Consider the following 16,699-nt stretch of genomic DNA (forward strand, 5'->3'; position numbering starts at 1 on the left):
TGTCTACTTTGGAACTGGAGAGGAGATTCCAAGACAGCTAGAGCCATAGGTGCAAGATGGCCACTCCAGCTTGCCTAGGGCCCCCAGTACCTGTCTAGGCCCCCAGTACCTGTCTAGGGCCACAGGGCTGTGGCTCTCAGGGATGCTCAGTATAGCCTGCCCAACTTGAGGCATGCAAGCTATGCCCACAGGTAACCGGGGCTGGGAAAGCATGCTGGGGGAGCTGCCTAGGCTGTTTTATAAAGACGCATTTCTGGGGATTCTGTGTACCTCAGACTTGGAACAAGCAGACACTAAGGAGCAGGAGGCAAAGGGCCACAGGGTGCTGTTGGGCTAAGCCTACAAGATACACTGTACTATGGGCTCAGCATGCCTGAATAGAAGCCCCAGAACTGAGACGCCAACTGCTTGGCTGGAGTTGGAGTTACTGTTCTGAGGCCATTGGTCACAGCACTTGGCCCAGCTAGCAATTCTCTCCTCTCTTTAGCTGCTATGTGGCACTGGATGGAGGAGGCACCCTCTAACCTGTGTTGACGTCCGTGGATTAGGGACAGTACCGTCCCCACCCTGAGTCTTCAGTAGCAGGCTGAGAAGGAGGAGCCCCCAGGGCCTTGCATGTAGCAGCTCCTGTAAAGGACTCACAGATAGGAGTAGCTGGCAGTGTGGCCAGGCACCTGTGCCTGGGAGGCCTGGCCCTGACCTGCCCAAGTCATCCTGGAAGACTTCCTGGAAGAGGCTGAGGCTTGAGGGTGGTGTTGGCTCCAGGAGTACAACAGCTGCCCAGCAGGGCAGGCAGAGCGGGGGCAGCAGGGTGGAGCCATGGGTTTGAAGGATCCTGATGGGATGCAAGCGGGAGGCAGGGTTAATGATTGTTGGGTAGCCTTGACCCCACCTGCCCTGGCCACATTCCCTGGTTACTCTGCTCCTGCTGCCCCTCTCGTCTGCTCAAGAGGAGTCATGGGGCAACGGGCCTGGGCCGCTAGCCCCTGCTCCTTACCCAGGCCATGTCCCTTTCTGCTGCTCCTGACACTGCTGCTGGTGCCTCAGGGGGCCAAGCTTCAGGCTGACAGGGTGAGCACTGATCCTCTCCTTCACAGTGTGCCCGAGGGCTCCCTGGGCTGCAGAGATGGGGTGAGGAGCTAGGTCCTGTGTGGTGGCCTGGTAGGGTGAAAGTTGTCCTTCACATAGAGAGGTAAGGTACCGGGCTGAGCCAGTCTGGCGTGCCAGGGCCTTAACTTACTGGGATCCTCTTGTTGCCATCCCTGTAGCCCAGGCCCTGTGAGTGTGGGGTCCCTGGAGCTTCGGTTGTATTTCACTGTTTGAAATGGGGTATGGGAGAGCTCTGAGTGCTTCCAGCTGTTCCTGTTCACCCCAGAACTGACCTCAGGGTTGAATCTCAATACCAGGTTGACTGGGGCGGGGGCTGGGACTCTAAGCTAGTGTGTTGAACTGCTCAGACTTGGGAGGAAAAGCCAGAGGAGGTCTTGGGGACATCCATTGTCTGTCCCTTGGACCTGCCCTAAGGCGGCTCAGGTCTATGACTGATCTGATTGGTGGAATCCAAGTGTGAAGGACTATCCCATTCCCACACCTTTGTGGCCCTTTTGGGCACCTAGAACCACATGGAGATCCCAGAACCTAATGCCACAGCCACCCCCGTGACCCCCATGGTCCCTGTGACCTCTGGGAACGTCAACACCTCAATAACAAGTGCTCCAGAAGCAGAGGCAGAGACTGAGGGACCCCAAAGTGAGAGATACCTCCCTCCCACCACCACCAGCAGCCCCCCTGGAGGCCAAGGTAGGTCAGACACTGCAACTGGATGGCTGGGATCGGGGTGAAGTACCTGGTGTGAACCTGCTGACCTCTGCCATTTCCGTCCCTCCACAGTGCTCACTGAGTCTGGCCAGCCGTGCAGGTTCCCTTTCCGCTATGGCGGTCGCATGCTGCACTCCTGTACCTCTGAAGGAAGTGCCTATAGGAAGTGGTGAGTCCCAGAGGGGGACAGGGGCTGAGGACCCCACCCCAGTTTCCATTGTGGACCCTGACAAGCCCTGCAGCTAGGTCTTAGTACCTAGCAGGTGGATCTAGTGAACAGGTGCTCCAGGGTGCCCAGGCAGGCATGGGTGGGGCTCTTGGCAAGAACTCCATGTCATCTTCAGACTTGCCCCTCCAGGTGTGCTACTACACACAACTATGACCGGGACCGGGCCTGGGGCTACTGTGCGGAGGCCACCCTGCCTGTGGAAGGCCCAGGTGGGTATATGGAAGGGCCAGCCTGAGCCCCCAGGAAGGGCTTTGACAGGGTACTTGGGATGGGGGTATAGGGGTCAAAGTGCAGGATGGGGGTAGTGATGACCTGGGCAGGGGAGTCTCTACAAACTTGGAGGTTGTCTGTGAGTTTGCTCCTACTAAGCCCGGTGGTATCTAGGGACAAAAGAGCTATCAGCGCAAAGGGCAGCATAGAGTGCTTCGCCCTGGCCTCTCTAGACCCTGCATGGCTTTGGTGGCCATTGGTGATACCAGGGCGCCCTCTTGTGGTGAGATCTATCCCTGTAGCCATACATGGTCCCTTGAACAGGCCAAGAGTCCAAAAGAACAAACCATGAAACCATGTGTGTGTGCTGTCCCAGGGTACACAGGAGGAAATCCTGTGGCTTGGCAGAGCATGTATAGATGTGTAAGGTGTGCAATGCAGAGACCTGGGGTCTTTTCTCAGATGTCAGGTTGGGGGGGGGGGGAGGTTGTCATTGGAAGGAGGAAACTTGATCACCCAGCATCTAGGAAGGATAGTGTGAGCAGTCAGGGGTATGGAGGGACTCCAAAGGCTTGCCACCACCCATCATGTCCCCTCCTGCATGTACTCAGCTGTCCTTGATCCTTGTGCCTCTCAACCCTGCCTCAATGGGGGCACATGTTCCAGTACCCATGACGATGTGTCCTACCACTGCGCTTGCCCTCTGGCCTTCACTGGCAAGGACTGTGGCACAGGTGAGCGGGCCCTGGGGGAGCCCAGGAGTGGAGCCATTCTGGGAGGCTGGGAGAGCAGCTGCTGAGTCCAGGCTGGGGTGGGTGGTGCCTGCCTGGGGGAGGACCTGCATGGGTGCTGTGGGAGCACTGTGTGACTCACAGAGAAATGCTTTGATGATACACGCTACGAGTATTTTGAGGTGGGCGACCGATGGGTCCGTGTGAGCGAGGGACATGTGGAGCAGTGCAACTGTATTGAGGGCCAGGCCCAGTGTGAAGGCACCCATCACACAGGTATGTCATGGCTAGCTCCTCGGAGGCCTAGATACCATGGTGTATGGGGTAGTGAGCCATGTCCCTCAAGCAGGTGCTCCCCTTCCCACCCAAGAACAAGGGCACAGGGAAAGAGCTCAGCTCTCTCCCTTCCATGAGTTCCTGGAGACCAGGTTTAGCTTCTGGACTCTCCCTTAGCTTGCCTGAGCAGCCCATGTCTGAATGGAGGGACCTGCCACCTGATTGTGGGCACAGGGACCAGTGTCTGTGCCTGCCCGTTGGGCTATGCTGGGCGATTCTGCAACATTGGTAAGCCACTTTCCAGTTTTGTGCGGGGCAACCCTGAGGAGTGGTGTCAGGGGGCCTTGCTGTGGCCTGGCCTCATGGCACCCACTGTGCCCACAGTTCCCGCTGAGCGCTGCATCCTGGGAAATGGTACAGAGTACCGTGGCGTGGCCAGCACTGCTGCTTCAGGCCTGAGCTGCCTGGCCTGGAACTCTGACCTGCTCTACCAGGAGCTGCACGTGGACTCAGTGGGTGCTGCTGCACTGCTTGGCCTGGGCCCGCATGCTTACTGCCGGTCAGCATCTGATGGCCACTGTGCCCCATTCTGTGTAGGCAAAGGATTGGACAGAGTAACTCCCCAGACTCAGCAGGGGCCAACACTGCCAAGATGGCTGTTAGCCTCCGCGTCTTAGGAGCATGGGGGTCAGGTGTGTCCACCAGGGTCTGCAGAGCAAGCACGCAGCTGTGCTGTTGGTGTGGGTGCCCATCCTGCTGGGTGTTAGGACTGTCCTCCAGGGAGAGTGGTAGTGTGATTCCCTTGTCCACCTCCAGGAACCCAGACAAGGACGAGAGGCCTTGGTGCTATGTGGTGAAGGACAACGCGCTGTCATGGGAGTATTGCCACCTGGCAGCCTGTGGTGCGGGCACCCTGAGAGGTTGGGGACAGAGTACGGGTAGTGCTCCCTGAGGACCCTCAGAAGGAGGTGGGGGGGGGGACTCAATGGTGCCCTGTAGTTAGACTCTGAGGTGGTCAGTGATCAGAAGCCTGTGCCCCAAGGCTCTCATGTGGAGAATTTGGCCATCATGGGTATGCAGTGGGGTCCCAGACTGTAGGAGAGACAGGCATGACTCTTGATCAAGTGATCTGGTCTGGTCAAGGCCTGCAGCCTGCATTATACTCTCCCCATCTGCAGAGTAGAGAACAGAGGCTCCCAGGGTAACTGCTCAGAGCCTCAGGCTGACGACTTGGGCTGTGGGCCCAGGTAGAACCCCTCTGGCTCTTCCCTGTCTCCAGGGAAACCTAAGGGTATGAACTGATGACCTCCACTCCCAGAATCCCTGGTCAGAGTCCATGCCCGGACCCCAGAGGTCCTGGCGACCCTGCCTGAGTCGGTCCCATCTGCACGTCCCACCTGTGGCAAGAGGCACAAGAAGAGGACCTTCTTGAGGCCACGCATCATTGGTGGCTCATCATCTCTGCCTGGCTCACACCCCTGGCTGGCTGCCATCTACATTGGGAATAACTTCTGTGCTGGCAGCCTTGTCCACACCTGCTGGGTAGTCTCTGCAGCCCACTGTTTCTCCAACAGGTGAGTACACTGGCTGAGTCCCTAGGGCACCCTCCCCGCAACCAGCCCGCCAGCCCTTCCCACATGTTCACCCTTCCATTCTGCCCGCATCTACCCTTCCTCAGAGACCACCCACATGTCACATCCCATGGGCCCCTACCTGTGGCACACGCTCCTACCTGGCACCTGCACACTTCCATCGCTCCCTCTGTTGGACATTTCTCCTGTTCCCTAACACACCTTTGGTCCCACTGTGGCCTGATGCTTGTGCTGGGCACTGGGGGTAGTCATGGAATATGGGCATGGGGCATCTTTTGCAGCTACCTTGTACCTGTGCAAGGGGAGTGTGGGGTGCGGTCCTGGCATCTGCATAGACCCTGCCTCTCCCAGAACAGGGCAATGGGTGGAGATAAGGTGACAGAATTGTCGATGTTTCCCGTTGCCACCCTGTGCCTGGGTCTAGGTGTTTGAGGGCCACTCACCTGGGCATGGAATTAGGGGCTCAGTTACAACATGTAGCAGAACCTCCAGGGTCATTGCATAGCCAGGGAAACTGAGACTCAGCCAGCGAATGGGCTCCTAGGAGTGAGGGCCTGAGGTGAACTCAGGTCCCTACCCAGCAAGGCTGCAACCCCTCCCCCAAAATACCAAGACTGACTGGACCGAATAGAAAAACCTCAGCAGTTCCTCCTAGCCCCATGTCCTAGGGGTAAAGCAGTTACCCCCGAGTTCCCTACAGGCCAAGCCAGGCTGGGCCAGGGCCTCTTGTCAGATTAAATCTCCATCCGTGTGGCCCGTTCTTAGAGTAGATCTCACCTGAGGGTCCCACTGGCTTATGAAGTTGTCCATGAGGATAGGGCGCCTGGGCCAGGGTCACTGTGGCCCCACTGTCCTTGTTGGTCTTGTCTCTGCTGTCACATGGGTTAAAACCATCTGTGCAGGCCTTTCCCAGATCTGTGACCCTCTTGCTTGGCTATGACCAACAAGTACAGGGGCCAAGGTAGGGGAGACCTGATAGTGCCAAGGAGAGGCTGGGTCCCCACTCCTGCCAGCTTCCTGTGCAGTCCCCCCAGGGACAGCGTCACAGTGGTACTGGGACAGCACTTCTTCAACCGCACGACGGACGTGACACAGACGTTCGGTATTGAGAAGTATGTGCCCTACACCCTGTACTCCGTGTTCAACCCCAGCAACCATGACCTTGGTGAGCTCAGGGCCTCGACAGGTGGGGGTGTGGCTTGTGTACCCCAAACCAGAACCCAGACACGGGTAGGAGCCAGGCAGACACAAGGGGGAATGGAGGTCAAGGGAGAGGGGGCTGAAGAAATCTTGTTGCCCTTTCTCTGTGGTCTCTCAGGCCACCCATCGGCCACCTCCCATCTACCCATCTCCCGGGACGGCCTGACGTGTAGTTCTGTCTAGTGGCAACCTTCACTGCCCAGGCTGATCCCTGGCCTCTCTCCTGCCCAGTCTTGATCCGGCTGAAGAAGAAAGGGGACCGCTGTGCTGTTCGCTCCCAGTTTGTTCAGCCCATCTGCCTGCCTGAGGCAGGCAGCTCCTTCCCTACTGGACACAAGTGTCAGATTGCAGGCTGGGGCCACATGGATGAGAGTGAGTGGGAGGCAGTCCCCAGTGCCACCCCAGGGCTCTTGGCAGTGAGGCACTGAGCCTGCCCCGCCCTGAGAGTGCGGTACTCCACAGATGTGAGCAGCTATTCCAGCTCCCTGCGGGAGGCACTGGTCCCCCTTGTTGCTGACCACAAGTGTAGCAGCCCTGAGGTATATGGTGCTGACATCAGCCCCAACATGCTTTGTGCCGGCTACTTTGATTGCAAGGCCGATGCCTGCCAGGTAAGCTACTGCCAGGTCACATGGGGTCTTACTGGAATTTTCTGCCCCCCTAGGGAGCTCCAGAGCTAACAGGGAGCCCAAGACAGAAAGTCCACCTCCTGTGGATCACTTGGCACCTCCTGGAGGGCATCCTTGCAGCAGAAGGAAAACTGCCTAAGCAGTCAAAAACAGGCCCAGCACCACACAGAGCCCAGATTAAGCCCTGCTGTTCAAGCAAGAGTTAGGGCCAGCCATATGACATCAGAGCTCAAAGGCTACAGTTCTCTCACTAGATTTCTCTTGTGAACTCAGCAACCAATCAACCAATTATTCAATCAATCAGTCAGTTAATCAACCAATAGCTAACGTTTGTCAAGGGCATCATAAGCCAGGTCACGGTCATGGTTACATGTCAACCTCTTTCAACATGGAGGAGCTGCTCTATACCCTTTAAACAGGTGAGGAAGCAGCCTCAGAGAGGTCAAGTCCCTTTTCTGAGGTGGCACAGGTGAGACACGGTAGAGTGGATTCTGGAGCAGTCAGGGAGGGCGTCCTGGGGAAGGGGAGATGCTGTACTCGTTCTAAGAGATGTGGAGACGTATGCCCGGCCGTGAAGAGGCAGCTCAGGCAGTGGTGACGCTAGCGTGCTGGGCCCAAGAGTATCTGTGTGTTCCTCATGGAGTAGGACGGAGCTGTGTGCTGTGGAGTTGCAGAAGCTTTTCCAATAGTCTGGGGATAAGACACCTTCCTGGCCAATTGGGGGTCAGGAAGAGAAGCTGCACGTCTCAGAAAAGCCTGCCACCTGTCCCCAGGCAGTCAACCCTGAAAATCCTCTGTCCTCAGGGAGCACCAGTGACTTTTGCTGGCTTATTGCTTCAGGACGTTTGTAGGGCTGGAGGTCCCAGTGCTTCTGTGTCAGGCCCCTGCCTGCTGGTGCATGGGTGACTGAGCTGCGTCTCTGTTCCAGGGGGACTCGGGCGGGCCCTTGGCCTGTGAGAAGAATGGTGTCGCTTACCTCTATGGCATCATCAGCTGGGGTGATGGCTGTGGGCGGCTCAACAAGCCAGGAGTCTACACCCGTGTGTCCAATTATGTGGGCTGGATCAATGACCGCATACGACCATCCAAGCGACCTGCAGCTGCCTCTTGATCCCACCCACCACCACCAGACGCCCTTGCCCCCTGCCAGTGGAGGCTACTCATAACACCCTTCCTATTACCAACAATAAATGTGTTTCCAAGGACCTGGCTTCACAGTGGCCACACCTCCAGCTGGACAGCCATTTGCATCCAGCCTCCACAAGCTACGACCTGGGCCTTCAGGGTAGAGGATGTGGCTTCATGGGTGGGGCCTGAAGCCAGTGTAGCTCCAGAGTGTGGGTAGGACCGTCAGCCTCCCAAGTCACAAAGATGTCCCTAGAAGGCCAGGTGGGATGACTCCTCTAGGCCCTACCCCAGATGGGTAAGTGGCCAGGGTCTAGGCACCCTAAGCATACCAGGGCAAGACACTGAAGCCAAGTCCAGTTCCCCATCAGCTGTGACCTGAGGAGCAGGGCCCATATGTGGGTTACGGTAACTAGCTACTAACGGTCCTACACACACAGGAGCCAGGCTTGCCTCCATCCATGCAGGACATGGAGCTAACTTATTCTGGAGAAGACAAGATGGGGCCAGAGACAGTGGGCAGTGTGGTGGGGGGAGCAGGGGGCAAACTCCCAAGTCTGTGAGCTGTGGAAAGAGTTGGGTATGTCTCAAGGGTCTCCGAAGTCTCTGGCATGAACATTCATCACCAGCTGAGGAAGGGCACAGAAGTGTTGCAAAGCGAGTTGGGGGGCAGGTGAGGGAGAAAGGTTAGGATGGGGCAGAGGCCAGCTGTCTCTATGGGTGCCCAAAGCTAGCACACTCAGACTGGGAGATGAGAGCCCATGGCTCCTGACCATGTGACCTGAGTCGGGGCAGCAGATGGTACCTTGTTCAGTGTCTCCAGCTGGGACCAGGTTTCCCCATGCCTGTCCTCCTTGGCTAACCTGAGGTGCTCTTTGCTGTCCATCTGCAGCTTTGCCAACTATAATCTGTTCCTCCCTCAGCAGCAGAGTCTCGCCATGCCACACATAGAGCCTGTTTGTTCAGTTCTGGGTGATGCTTTTGTCTCAACCCACCCAGAAGTCCTCAAATGCTCACTACCCACCCGTAAGCCCTTCCACTGCGACCTGGAGTACCAGGAGGTTCTCTGTGGATGACCCTCGGCCCGTCATCCCACTCTCATGACATCCTGTGAGACACTGAGGGGACCGGCCCAGCAGGGCCCTCTCCCAATGCACTGTTCCTGGTCAGAAGGACCCTGGCTCTGCCAGGCCCTCAGCCCTTGGTCCTGGAGATTTTAGAACTGCAGCCAGAAACCTATCTGGTCCAATCCAGACAAGACTGGTATGCTCTACCCAGGCAGCCGGAGACCAGTGGCCAGCTGCTTGTCGACATTGGTCTACCAGTCCAGTTTGCTCCATGGAAGCACGGGGATAGCAAGTCCCTGGCTGTGTGACCTCCCAACATAGTGACCGTTAGGTCAACTAAGAGCCAGTGGGGCTGGTGGGCTGATTTCAGTGTTCCTCGATGACAATTGGGATGGACCTGAGCCCAGTGTGACTGCAGTCACCACAGAAAGAGAAGGTTGGGGTACAGGTTCTTACAGATGGGTGAATACATTTGGACCCAGGGAGAAAATGAGCCTGTAAGCCAAGGAGAATGGCCCCCAGTGTGTGGACATGCTCCCTTCCATAACCATCCAAGGCTGCTGAGCCATCTCTGATCCCCTCATCTTGACCACATCTTGGGTTGGTCCTACCAGGGGACCAGCCCACGGGTATGGGATGTGGCAGACACATGCTGCTTCTGTTGCTTTTACTGTTTGGGATTATTTATGTCTCTGTGTAGAATTATCCATCATTTTTCTTAAGTCCTTTAAATGGCTGTTCCATGAACTCATATAACAAGTTCTGGAACATTCCTCCTTTCTTCAAGATTCTCTGAGATTCTAGACATGATTGGGATGACATGGGTAGAATCTATATCTCACTTGGCCTGGGTGATGTCTCATTACTCATGGTTTTAAACAGCTCCAGAATCAGTTGGGGATATTATTTCTTCTGAAGCCTGTGTCCTCAAAGTTTAGACGTTAAGTCAACTGCATCATTTTCTTGTAGCCATGACAATATGCCTGGTAGAAGCAAGTTAAGGAGAGAAGGAAGGATTCTGTAGTCTGGTGCACAGTTCGTCTCTACACAGTCCATCGCACCAGGAAGGTGTAGTGCCTGCCACACTTGTCCACAGTCAGGAAGCAGAGAGGGTGATGTTACTCAACTTGTTCTCTCTCTTTCTTTTTAATTATGTTTTAAAATCATTTTTATGTGTATGTTTTCCCTGCATATATGTCTTTGCACCATGTATGTGCCTATGTGCCTGGTGCCCTGAGAGGCCAGAAGATGGCATTGGATCCTCTGGAATTGGAGCTATGATGGTTGTTGACCACCATACGGGTTCTGGAATTGAAACTGTATCTAAAAGAGAGCAGCTTGCACTCTTAACTGCTGAGCTATCTTTTCAGTCGCTCCTTTCTCCTTTTTATTCAGCCTAGAACCTCAGCTCATGAAGCAGTGCTGCCCACACTCAGGACGGTTGTAATCTTCAGGGTTCTCTAGAATGACAGAATTTACAGACTGAATCTCTCTCATCTACAGGAAGGGATTTATTAGAATGACTTACAGGCTGTGGTCCAGCTAAGCCAACAATGGCTGCCTGTGAATAGAAAGTCTAAGGAACCAGTAGTTGCTCAGTCCCACAAGGCTGGATGTCTCAGCTGGTCTTCAGTGTACACTGGAGTCCCAAAGAAGTAGGCTCGAATGCCAATGAGGGAATGGATGTGCTAGCAAGGCCAGAGCAAAAGCTTCCATCTTCCATGGCTTTATGTAAGCTTCTAGCAGAAGGCGTGGCTCAGATTAAAGGTGTATCTTCCTGCCGGATCAAAATCACGTGTCTTCCTACCTCAAGACCCAAACTAGAATTAGATCCACCCACTTCAAACCCAGCAAAAAATCCCTCACAGGTGTAATTCTGGATATAGTCAAGTTGACAATCAAGAATAATCATTGCAATGGTCTTCCTTCCTTCCTCAGTTGAATTTCTCTGGAAATGGACTCACTGACATGACCAGAGGTGTATCTCCTGGGTGATTCCAAATCCAGTCAACAGTGAAGATGAATCCTACATCAACTAAGAGCTGAAGAAACCAGCAGCAAATTTATCTAAGTCTCATTTTTATTACCACAGTGTTGTACATGGCTGTTTCAGTTCATTTCCTGTTGATATAGCTGAGCATTGAGACAAACTGTCCCAGTTGCTTTCTGTGCTATGAGAAAACATCGACCAAAACCAACTTGGGAAGTAATAGATTTATTCCACTTGGCAGGTTGCTGTCCATCACTGAGATAACCCAGGTTAGGATCTCAAGACAGGAGAGTGGACCATGAACCATGGAGGAATTCTGCTTACTGGCTTGATCCACTTGCTCAGCCTACTTTCTTATTTTGCTCAGGCACATCTGCCTAGGGTTGACACCACCCACTGTGGGCTGGGCCCTCCAGTACCAATTAGTGATTATGAAAACGCTCACAGACACAGTCACAAGCCAGTCTGATCTGGGCAATTCTCCAGTTGAGGTTTCCTTTTCCCAAGCTGTCTCTAAGCTTGTGTCAAGTAGGCATCTGAGACCGATGATGACACCAGCTAAATTATAAGGACTAGGCTGGATGTTCAAGGCTGTGGTACTGGCACCTGCCAAGGCCTTGTGTAGCATTGTAACATGGGACAAGGTGAGGCAGAGCAAGCTGTTGGCCCAGGTCTTTCCTCTTCTTATACAGAAAAGCAAGCAAGTAACAGAGACAAGGAAAGCAGAAGAAAAATAAAGTTCTCCTGGGCTACAAGACCTTTCAATTTGGACCACAATTTATACCTGGGACTCATTATTTATTTTCTCCTCTGTTCCTCGACCTCTCCTCAGCAACTAGTTCCTTTAGCTAGTTGTTCAAACAATAGTTGGTTTCTCTTAACCAGCCTTTCACCACCTGCTCAATTCTCCCTACCACAGAACATTCCTGCTTCTGCGTGCTAGGCTCACGGTCCCCTAGGGTTTCCATGGTGATTTAGAGATTTGGGCTTAATCCCTCCAGTGATCCCAGAGATACCCAGGTCTTGGTGTTCCCCCCAGTACTGGTTTTTTCAGAAAGCCTTTTCTGTACCACCGGTGAACTCAGATCTCAGTGACATGAGACAACAGCCATTTATTTAGTTCACAATGCTTAGGGCTGGGCTAAGCTCTGCAGGGTGGTTTTCCTGTATTGAACTGGGGTCTCCATAGTGTAGGCTATGGAATTATCAGCGGGTTGTAGGCTTGTATGCCTTAGGAATGGATGGCTGTTGGCTGGAACCCAGAGAGGGTGGACCATGATGAATCTCACCCTATCAGGCTTCATTGGGCTTGTTTGCATGTCTGAGGCAATGCTACAAAAGGAAAAGTGGAGATGGGTTTTCCTTTACCTTTCTTTAGTCAAAGTAAGTCAGGTTTGGAGGGTGGAGAAGACTTCCGTCTCTTAGTGTGATGGGTGCATGCCCTCATGTTAATGGGGGGTAGGTGTAGGAAAGGACATTTTTGAGGCATCATTTTGTGATGCTATAACTGAATAATTTATGATAATTTATGAAGAAGTTAATTTGTCTCACAGTTCTGGGGGCTTGAAGTCCAGGAGTGTAGCTCTGGCATCTGCTAGGTGTCTGCTGAAGCAGTGTGCTGCAGTGTAGTGTGGCATAGGACATCACAGGGTGAGATAGAGCCCCTCCTCTTCTTGTGAAGCCACTAATTCCATCAAGGGGTCCCCCTCCCATGATGACACTAATCCCTCCAACCTCACCTCCAAATAGCATTAACTTAGGAATTAGAGTATTTGGGTTCTACAGTGTGATCGTAGGGGAGCGCATTCAAACCCCAGCAAAGCCACAGTCTTACGCTGCTCCTGTGGTGTTAGTTGCCTCTGTTGCTGGTCCTCAATAGCAATCATTAGCGATCTGAACCAATTAGCTTATAGAGAGTGGCTCTCGGGCTCACAGCTTTGGAGCTTTTAGCCCTCCATGGTCCTCCTTTGCTGCAGATGTATACAACAAGGCAGTGCTCTCACTTGAAGGCTAAGACACAAAAGAGGAAGAGGAACCTGGGGTCCTCCTGGTGCCTCCATGGCACTAAACTATTTGCTTAAAATAAAAATTAAATAAATAAATAAATTGTTTCATTTTAAGAGGCTGGAAGTCCATAATCAAGGGGCTGTCAAATTCAGCCCCAGGTCCTTCCAGCTTGTAGACAGCTGCCTCTTTGATGAGTCCTTCTGTGGCTTTTCCTGTGTGCAGAGGAGAGAACACTCTTTGGGATCTCTTTGTTATTTTATAAGGACACCTGTCCTATCAGATTAAAGGCTTCGGGTATGACCTCATTTACCGTAAATACTCTCTTAGAGGCGCCACGGGGGGGGGGGCATTTAGAACTTCAGCAAATGGCTGGGAAGCTTAGGAGGGTATCCAGTCCATAATACCCTTCCTGTCATCATGTGACTAGTGACAGATGTCTGCATAGTGCATCTGATGGCTGAGCTTGGAAGTGGTAGTCATTTCTACCTACTCTTCATTGCTTAGAGTCATCTGTACTGTCTCACCCAGTGGAGGGGATGCAGGGGATGTGAATGGGCAGACACAGAGCTTGGTGCCAGCCACAGCCTGCTGGAGTGTGTCTGTCCAGCATTTCCAGTCACCTAGAGATGCCAAGCCAGACAGACCAACTGGCTCCGCCCTCCCCTGTGTGTGCAAACTGATCTCTTGCATGTGCAGTCACCTCTGTCAATGATAACAAAGCCAGGCTGAGACAGGAAGCTGAGGCCACATGATGGTGTGCATGGTCTTGACTGGTAAGCGGCAAGTGCAGCATCTCACAGAGGTCTGCCTGCAGAGCCACTGATGGAACAGTAGCATCCTGTGGCCCTGGGTGTGGCGGTGGCAGTCTAGCTGGCCACAATGTCTAGCAGCAGCACTGTGGCTGTGAGCTCAGACAGGGGTGCAGCTGTGACCACAGCTGTAATCTTCCTTAAACTCCTGTGGTGTCCAGTGTGCAGCGGTGCCAGGCGGGGGTGTGGGTCCGAGTGTCATCCTGTTTCACATGTGACTGCCTTCCTGCCATCCTACTCCTTCCAGCTGTCACCTTGTTTCTTTAGGAGGCTTAACATCCTTCTGGTCATCTGCTTCAGTGGCCAGAGATAGAGCCCCGGCAACTCTGGTGGTGACATCTGGGGAAACTGAGGCACAAAGAGGGCCAAGGTCACAAGAATTCTTGGCCAGATTGACCTCTACTGGGCCGATAGTCCTTCCTACCTTTCAGCAGGCAGCCTTGGTGACCACAGTGCTGTCCTGTAGGTCATGCAGAGTGGGAGAAGGAAGCTGTCTGTCCCCCGTGGCGTCCACATTTCCGGGGCCAGTGTGGGAGCAGGTGCAGCTGCCAGGCGTGGCTGGGGTTTGGGCCAAGGCCAGCGCTTGGAATGCAGCAGGACGTGGCCCCTCCCTGAAGGGAAGAGCAAGTGCCAGGCGCCTGGGCCGGGAGGATGTGGTCATTGCTACAACCCCCAACTGACTCCACACCGGCTGTCCCAAGCCAGTCCCCAGGGGCCTTCGATGTGTGGGGAGGATGAATGGGGCTCTGTGGCCAGCAACTGTTGAGCAGAAGGCACTAGTGCGCTGCACAGGTGATGCAGGGTGAGGCACATGCAGAGCTCCTTCCTAGACCTGGTACCCTCTCCCTAGCAAGATATCAGGAAGACATTAAAACCAGCCCTATGGTCTACCTAAAGTTTGTCCTCCAGATTCCCTGGAGGGGCTGTGGCCAGGGTTCCCAGGCTGAGTACTCCCCTAGTGTCAGCGCATGTGGGTCAGTTCTGGCCGTGAGTCCTCACACCACTCTGACCATCAGCTTCTCTGTATGGAGCAGAAAGGAAGCAGCCAGAGGCGGCTATACAAGGTGGAGTGAAGACCGCACATGGCAGGATGGAATGCAGTTTGGCCTTTCGCCCCTTTCTACCTGGACCAGCGTTCCTTGGGAATCGAGGATCAGGTTGGGCAAACACACAGGGCTTCGTTGCTTGTCTGAGTTTATTTTGCTAGATGCAGTTAGTTCCCAAGTGTGGGTGTTCTGTCTCCTGGGGTGCTCCTAAGTCATGGGTCTTATCTGGGGAGTCTATGACGTAGGCCTGTCAAAGCAGTTAGGTTCCACAGTAACCTGGAATGGCCATAGACATCTCAGGACCGGAGCCTGAGGGGCAGGCTGAGGAAGAAAAATCCAGAGGCTCCGAGGCCAATTGGCTAGGTGAGTAGGTTACCAGGCAGCATAGCCCCCTAATGCTCTCCATGCCCTCCATGCTGCAAGGCTGGTGCAAGCTGGCTTTCAGGAGTGGGAGAGACCAGTCTGGGAGACCGCCGGTAATAAGGTGGCACCGTGGGTCCTGGTCCTGGCAGCCACCTACGCAGAGGTCTGTTCTACTATCTCCTCTACGTGTCTGGAGGGTAGCCACCTCTGGGGTGGAGAAGACCTAAGGACAGGGAATGTCCTGGGCCTGAGCTGTTGTAGGTTGTTCTGTCTTCAGGGGTGCCTCGTGGGGGAAGGGCAGGTGTAAAGGATGAAGCCATTGAAGCCAAACTAAAACCGGGACTGAGCAGGCGCAGGGCCACGAAGCCTTCTGTGGGGTCGTCTTGGGACAGTTTCCTTCCCTTTTAGAAAATGCCTCTGTCCCACTTTCTCCTCCCAGGCTGAGTTTCAGGGTGTTAGGTAGTGGTCCTGAGGCCTGGCAGGAACACTGCGGCCTGGCAGTGCAGAGGCTGCCCAAGCCCACTGCCACCTATTGGCTTGCACTTGGCTAGGGTCTTAAAGACTGTGGCTCCAGGGCGCCCCGCCCAGTCTCCCCCGCATCTAGGTCCCGGTGTAGCTGCGCCCCGCCCGCCGCGCCGGGACCGCCCTCCTGGCGCAGCCCAGGGCCCTCCCGGAGCTATTTTGAAAGTGACCCTGGGCTCGGGCGCCCGGGGCGCGTGGAGAGGGCGCGGCGGGCGGCGGGAACCATGACAGAAGATGACCGAGGCAGCGCTGGTGGAGGGCCAGGTCAAGCTGCGGGACGGCAAGAAGGTTGGGGCGCCGCGGGGGCGCGGGGCGGGGGTGCGCGCGGGCGGGGGCGGGGGCGCGGGGCGGGCGCGCCGGCGGCCTCTCACGCTGTCCTGTCTCCGCAGTGGAAGAGTAGGTGGCTGGTGCTGCGCAAGCCATCGCCGGTGGCAGGTGAGCGGCCGGGCCGCGGGCGGGGCGGCGGGTGGCGGGTCTCGGCGAGCCGACCAGACCCTGTGGGCCCTGCGACGCGTGGCCGAGGTGCCAGCTCTCCCGAAATAGCCGCGGGGGAGCCACTGAAACCCGGCCCCGCGGCGGTAACCGGAGAGTCGCAGTCGCAGCCGCTCCGGCGCCGAGACCCTGGGACCCGTCCACTCACAACACAGCCCCAACCTGGTTCCGAGTGTGGAGTTGGAGGTTCAGGCTTCTTTGTGGGCTAACTAACCCTTTTCCTGCTAGAAGCCCAGGCGGGCTGCAGCCTTCCCATAGAGCAGCAGGCAGAGTGTGTCACGGGGACATAAGTGTCCTGGTGAAAATGTTTGCATCAGGAGCTCCCAAGCCTCATCCCAGGCAGTGGCACCCCTCCTCAGTTCCATCCTCTCAGGTAGGGCAAAGGTGGGTTCTGCCAGGTAGGAAAAGGACTACTTTTGTGTCCTAGAAAAGTTACTTTTTTTTTTTTTTCTTTTGGCGGCAGGAGGTGGGGGACGGGACAGGGACACGACAGACTTCTGGGAAGAGAGAACTGGTGCTAGGATCTGCTCCTCTCAGTATGGGAAGGGTCACCAAGGAGCCAGGGCAGTTCGGCAGCTCCAGCCTGGGACTGC

General features: G+C 54.9%; 2 protein-coding genes across 2 annotated transcripts in view; both read left to right on the top strand.

Annotated features, from left to right (window-relative positions):
* Positions 1–887: 887 nt before the first annotated feature.
* Positions 888–7,810, top strand: Hgfac (HGF activator). The gene is made up of 14 exons (XM_051165031.1): positions 888–1,071; positions 1,617–1,800; positions 1,891–1,987; positions 2,177–2,256; positions 2,869–2,991; positions 3,133–3,264; positions 3,442–3,552; positions 3,649–3,823; positions 4,081–4,166; positions 4,583–4,838; positions 5,882–6,021; positions 6,288–6,428; positions 6,519–6,667; positions 7,614–7,810. The coding sequence occupies exons 1-14, from the start codon at positions 958–960 to the stop codon at positions 7,794–7,796; spliced, it is 1,971 nt and encodes a 656-aa protein (XP_051020988.1). The 5' UTR covers positions 888–957; the 3' UTR covers positions 7,797–7,810.
* Positions 7,811–15,741: 7,931 nt separating this feature from the next.
* Positions 15,742–16,699, top strand: part of Dok7 (docking protein 7) — a 34,053-nt gene continuing 33,095 nt past the window's right edge. The window contains exons 1-2 of the mRNA XM_051165032.1: positions 15,742–15,902; positions 16,004–16,049. Coding sequence (XP_051020989.1) covers positions 15,849–15,902; positions 16,004–16,049 — 100 coding nt within the window. The 5' untranslated portion in view covers positions 15,742–15,848. The remainder of the gene's footprint in view (positions 15,903–16,003; positions 16,050–16,699) is intronic.

This window comes from Acomys russatus, chromosome 22, assembly GCF_903995435.1.
Source record: "Acomys russatus chromosome 22, mAcoRus1.1, whole genome shotgun sequence".
Taxonomy (NCBI): Eukaryota; Metazoa; Chordata; class Mammalia; order Rodentia; family Muridae; genus Acomys; species Acomys russatus.

Excerpts from the sequence above, each read along its gene's own strand:
- Hgfac (XM_051165031.1), top strand. The coding sequence starts at position 958 with ATGGGGCAACGGGCCTGGGCCGCTAGCCCCTGCTCCTTACCCAGGCCA. Across the intron at positions 3,824-4,080 it reads GGCCCGCATGCTTACTGCCG|GAACCCAGACAAGGACGAGA; the intron begins GTCAGCATCTGA and ends GTCCACCTCCAG. Across the intron at positions 4,839-5,881 it reads GCCCACTGTTTCTCCAACAG|TCCCCCCAGGGACAGCGTCA; the intron begins GTGAGTACACTG and ends CTTCCTGTGCAG.